Source organism: Branchiostoma floridae, chromosome 12 (genome assembly GCF_000003815.2).
Source record: "Branchiostoma floridae strain S238N-H82 chromosome 12, Bfl_VNyyK, whole genome shotgun sequence".
In the NCBI taxonomy this organism is placed as follows: domain Eukaryota; kingdom Metazoa; phylum Chordata; class Leptocardii; order Amphioxiformes; family Branchiostomatidae; genus Branchiostoma; species Branchiostoma floridae.
The window spans coordinates 1,156,431-1,162,190 of NC_049990.1; the positions used below are offsets into that span (position 1 = coordinate 1,156,431).

The 5,760-nt window shown below is 44.1% G+C and overlaps 2 protein-coding genes across 2 annotated transcripts in view; one reads left to right on the forward strand and one right to left on the reverse strand.

Annotated features, from left to right (window-relative positions):
- LOC118427909 (ATP-dependent DNA helicase RecQ-like) overlaps positions 1 to 1,103 on the reverse strand; it is a 1,493-nt gene extending 390 nt beyond the window's left edge. The window contains exons 1-2 of the mRNA XM_035837874.1: positions 829 to 1,103; positions 4 to 170 (exon numbers count right to left, since the gene is read on the reverse strand). Of these exons, the coding sequence (XP_035693767.1) occupies positions 4 to 170; positions 829 to 1,055 (394 nt within the window). The 5' untranslated portion in view covers positions 1,056 to 1,103. The remainder of the gene's footprint in view (positions 1 to 3; positions 171 to 828) is intronic.
- Positions 1,104 to 1,555: 452 nt separating this feature from the next.
- The window catches only part of LOC118427910 (protein crumbs homolog 1-like), a 15,779-nt gene continuing 11,574 nt past the window's right edge, over positions 1,556 to 5,760 (forward strand). Inside the window, exons 1-3 of the mRNA XM_035837875.1 lie at positions 1,556 to 1,599; positions 3,269 to 3,646; positions 4,386 to 4,493. Coding sequence (XP_035693768.1) covers positions 3,376 to 3,646; positions 4,386 to 4,493 — 379 coding nt within the window. The 5' untranslated portion in view covers positions 1,556 to 1,599; positions 3,269 to 3,375. The remainder of the gene's footprint in view (positions 1,600 to 3,268; positions 3,647 to 4,385; positions 4,494 to 5,760) is intronic.

The following is a 5,760-nucleotide window of genomic DNA, read 5'->3' on the forward strand; positions in this document are numbered from 1 at the left end:
CACATCCCTCCATAGTGAGTAGCTTCTGGATCTTTTTCCTTTGTTTCTTGCTGGCAGTTGCAGTCACTGCAAGCAGAGGTGTACCTGGCAGAAGGCAACGCAGCTCTCCTAACTTAGAAAACCATTCCCTGAAGGGAGTATCACTGCCAGCATCATCTCCTGCTTGGCCCCTAAAATAAGTCAATACAGAAAAATAAAATGGAATTGTTGGCTGCACATTAAGCACATTTGATAGGTCAAACAGTTGGTATGATGTGAGAAGAATAGAATAGACTTGGACATAACTTGCTACATAGTACACATTTTGGGTAGCTAAGTAGTATCTATAAGGCCTAGGAAAAAATGTTGTGTTCCCTACCTACCCTAGAAAAACCCCTGCTGACCCCAATTTTTTTTTGGGGGGGGGGGGGGGGCGGAGGGGGGCAGTGGAGTCACATAACTTCCAGTTAGAATCTTTATTCAGCCTTCTTCCTATCGAAGTAAAACACTACTTGCTTGTCCTACCGACCCTTATTTTTTTCAGGACTGAAACAGGAGACACAACATTTTTTCCCTAGACCTAAGGTTTGGTTACCACTTCCATATACATATATATGTGTTGACATACAGCAAGGAGTTTTAAATTATAGCTGCTAGAGAACTTTAAATCATATTTTCAATCCCTTCAAATTGCATTAAAAGGTTATATTCTATATCTGAAATGGATATTAATCGTAAAACTATTCGGTTTACTTTGTTTTTGCTTGATTGAATTGATTCCCCCATATATCCATGATTTATCATTATCCATAGGTCAACCGTTCCAACTGTGCCAAAAGTGTGACTTACCACTGGACAACAGTATGTGCTTCGTCGATCACAATCAGTCCAACACGACCCTTGTACGCTTCAGATCGTAACATCCCTCTGAATCTGTGGTCGTTGAGAATTGTCTCAGGAGAGGTGTAGATGAACTGGAATCTTCCTGCGAGGACATCGTTTGTCTCGACAGCGTTCAAACCTAAACACGTCGCTGTCAGGCCGAGGGAGGTCAGCTTGTCACACTGTTCTCTCATGATTGCGTTGAGAGGACTTACTACTATTACGAACTCCTCTCCAGAAGGGCGTTGCGTTGTGCGCGGGCTTGTGTTTGGGCAGACTGTAGCTGTGTCTCCGCTCTCGCTGCAGCTGGAAAGCCCATATAGCACAGACTTTTTCCCCCACCCGTCTTTACACTGAGAAACACGTCCCTACCATCGAGCAGTGCCTGTAACGTGCTCTGCTGATGCTGATGAAGCCGATCTACTCCAAACAAGTCTCGCACGGCTTTCTCAAAACTTGCCGCCGCCATTTTTCTACGAACCCAAAGGAGCTATGTAAGACGTAACATGATTGGTTGGTAGCTTCCCAGCGGCCTTTGCGATACAGCTTCAGACAAAATGAAGCCCAAGGAAGGCCTGTTCTCTGATTGGTTGACAGCTTGTTTGTGGCGACAATCATAATACCGGTAGGTAGGCCCTGGGTCAGCAGGGCCCCATAAGGTAAATGCCGTTGGGGACCGGGCGTTAGGAGGATGGTTGCTCATCGCGGCTGTGATCGTCTGGCCGGGATCGGCACAAGGTAGATATATACGATTTGTGGGAATAACTTTCTTACATAGCAGTATTTCTGGCGGGCAAGAGCGAGCTATGACAGAGGTGGGCCATTAGTTGTTTTGGAGATATTATTTTGGGCGAGCCTGTCTGGTGTCAGTCAGTCAGTCAGTCAGTCAACACTGGAAGCATGCTGGACTTTTTCTGCCGTTTTCGGAACTGGAACAATGATGAGTGTTTTCCAGCACTCCGGTAGCTGGCCAGTGGAGAAAGCTTGTTGATGAAACCCAGGAACTAGGGCTGGGTACCGGTACAGGAAATTCAGGTCCAGGTCCGGTTCAGGTCCAAAGGATCAGTTCCAGGTCCGGACCTGAACCTGGACCTGATACAGTATGACTCATACCAATGGTCCATTTCACTACAAAGAAATCTGTTTGGTAGAGTATTAGACTTACACTGGTGTTTTAAAATCCCACAACGCTAACTGCACTTGTACGATTGGCTGTAAAACCTGGTAGAAATTAGCATAAACTCTACTCTTCTTCACTATTGTTATTTTCTTCCACCCGCCAAAACGTGTGAATGCTTGATGAAATAATCTGTAAATTTTCTAATCGGTCCAACATCCGGTAATTTTTTCAGGTCCAGTTTTTCTGGACCGGTCCAATAAGAAAAACCGGTTTTGTACCGGTACGCTGCACCGATACCCATCCCTACCAGGGACACATCGTCTAGACCAGCATACCTAAGGATGATGAGTGGGTTTATCTGTTTGAATGCGTTTTTGGATATCTGTGGACAGCATAAACTAAAAGCCGCTGGATGGATTGTAAATATACTTGGTATATTGATAGTTTTGAGAAAGTAAGGTTGATGGTTGCTTTTGTGTCTCATTGTGGTTTTCCTTGATACTACATCAGAGCTTCCAAATTTTCTTGAATTTATGATCTTTTTGATCCTTTTAATCTTTGACCAAAAGCGTCTTGATCTTTTGGGGTTCCGATATCGTTTGATATCTGACGAAAGCTGCCTCCGTAGCTTGTTCTGAACTGCAAGGATTTAGTCATAAACTAATTTAAGAATAGATTAGGCTAATTACAATCTCTAGAATACACTCTGGTAGTGCGAACAGGGACACATCATCAGGGATGAACCCGGGGTCATTGAGTGTTTCAGGTCTTTGATCATCATACACCCTCGCCCGGGCGACCCAGCCGAGGTAGATCATTCCCCGACCTGTGTCCGTGTGGCTTCCACGGTTCCCCCCTACGGAACCACAACCAACGTGAGGCTTTCTCTGCAGCCTCCAGAATATCCCTGATGGATTGCCGAAGCCGGAAACCTCTTACTCCAAGGAGTTTTAACACATAAGCCAAAGATTGCCCAGCGAAACCCCGGCAACCAACCTCAACTGGTACACACCGGGCTCTCCACCCCTTACTCTGGCTTTGTACTACCAGCTCGGCATACTTTGCCGTCTTCCGTTCGTTGGCTTCACTTATCCGCTCCTCCCAGGAAACAGTTAACTCCAACAGAACCAATTAAACAACAAATTAAAGCAAATGTGCAAAAATATCTCACACCTGATATCTCTCACCGTACACCTGTTGTTCATTTATTTTTATGAATACTAACGTTAGTGCAAAAGTATAGCATATGAAGTAAACACATTTCATAAGATGTCTATCTTTTCTAAGACCAACAGGTGTACCTGACCACGATTGACAACTGGTCCTTTTGGAAGATTCGTGCGACAGGCCCGATGACCAATGCCAACGTGAAGGCCACGTGTTAAGCGGCGGGGATGAAGTTACCGTGCTTCCGGAGGGGGAAGGACCACTGGGGCTTGTGGGCCCCAGGCTGCATCACGTTTCACCATGCCGAAGACGTAACGCTCACTGCTCTCTCGGGTGAACTGTGTGGGTGCACGTACGGGTACGGCAGTCATTGTCTGCCGCTTGATGAAACCTTTGTGTACACTGCTGGCCGGGACGGCGCTTACGGAGTGGACGTCGACATTCACACCAACGCCCTGCAAGGAGAGAACTACAACAACATGTACGCGCTGTGTGCAGGTGAGGATGTTGCATAGAAATTGCTTCACAAGCCGATGTCATTGAGGCAACTTCGATTTTTTTTTCGGGATGGTGGGAGATATCCAACATTTATTTCCATAAAGGACAGAATATACATAAAATTTGAATGCATATAATAGTTTAAAAAAATAAGCAATCATCTTTATCATAATTATTGATTGATTGATTGATTGATTGATTGATTGATCTTATAGGGTAGTCCCTTCAGTCTAGATGACTGATTTCCAAGGGAGCAAAAATGGTACATTTGTCAACCACTAAGACTAGTGTTTGTACAGTCGAGTACTATTGCACATGGAGGGATAACATATACTGGTGTGTCTGGACGAATTACATGTGTAACTTAACATGCAGTACATGGGCAGTGGAACAGTCAGGAAAGACAAAGTCTGTTACTACACTATGGTCAAACATGGAGTAGTGTAACAATAGGTGGGGTTCATGCCAAAATATCAATAGTAAATGTGTACAATTAAGCTACATTGGCTGTCAGTCTACTATTGTATATCCATTCTTCAAGGTCCTTTTCAAAGACATTAAAGAGGTTAGTTATGCACAGGTGTGGGTCAACAATTGACTTGGCTGAGAGGGGACGGGGCTGGGAGGGGTAAACATATATAGCAGTGGACAGCACTTCAGTTTGGAGATTCGTCTCGGTCTGTATCTTGTGTTTGGGCAGAAGAAATGACCAACTTGATGTGAAAAACTCTGTTTCCAGCCCCTACGTGTGCAAGGTCCCCCTGTACACACGGCACCTGTACTGATGATGTCGGGAGCTACACCTGTAGCTGTGAGAACGGCTGGACAGGACGGGACTGTGATCAAGGTCTGTATCGCTTTGCTTATGGCTGGGTACCGGTACAGAAAATTCAGGTCCAGGTCCGGTTCAGGTCCAGAGCATCAGGTCCAGGTCCGAACCTGAACCTGGACCTGATTCAGTATGACTCATTCTAATGGTCCATTTCACTACAAAGAAATCTGTTTGGTGGAGTATTAGAATTACACTGGCGTTTTAAAATCCAACGCTAACTGCCATGTACGATTGTCTGTGAAACTTGGTAGAAATGACTATAAATTCTTCTCTACTTCACTCTTGTTATTTTCTTCCACCTGCAAGCGCCAAAACGTGTGAATGTCTGATCAAATAATATGTTAATTTTCTAATCGGTCCAACATCCTGTCTACCTAATTTTTTTAGGTCCGGTTTTTCTGGACCGGTTCAACAAGAAAGACCGGTTTTACCGTAACCCAGCCCTAGCTTTGCTTCATTGTCATAAATTCAAACTGCAACGAGGGACTTTCAATAGAAGATATATTTGTTTTTCTACTGTCCCTGCAAAGTCAGTACGATGGGAACATGGGGTTTTCGTTACTCTCGAAGCAGAGGTTGATAGGAAAATCTCTAGGCTACCTCTCAAAACATATATACAACCCACAATTTGGCAAGAAACTTGGGTTACTGAACCACAAAAAAAGTATGATTTTATTCCTACATTTAACTCATGGCATAATGGCAAGCATTAAGTACTGCAAAAAAAAAGTAACGAAAAGTAGAAGCAAAAACCTTCTTTATTGATGTATACATATTCAAAAACTATGTCAATAGTACCAGCATGGTGCTTAATAGTCAAGTTTGTAAAAGCTCATTTTTGTGGTATCCGGTCGTATATTTAAACGATCACTGAATATGGAAGTACCCACACAACAGAGTTGTCATGGAAGGATGCACAGATTAATACCCATTATCATTACCATTACCATATCACTTCCCACTTCTTGGACAATCAGTTAAAACGGATTGATGTATGTTTATGTACTCGGAATTAATCTACGGGCACAAGTGACCCAGTGCAAAAGGAAACGGCCATTTTCAGCTTGGGTAATACCCCCTCACATTAGGCGAAAATCGATCGAACGACGAGTCTGCGAGCTCTAAATTACGAGAAGGCATGACCCTGACGGGAAGGGGGAACTCTGCCATTTCTTCGTCGTCATCAGAGTCATGCCTCCTTGTAATTTAGAGCTCGCAGACTCGTCGTCCGATCGATTTTCGCCTAATGTGAGGGAGGTCTTTGAAAGCCCAAGTTGGAAAT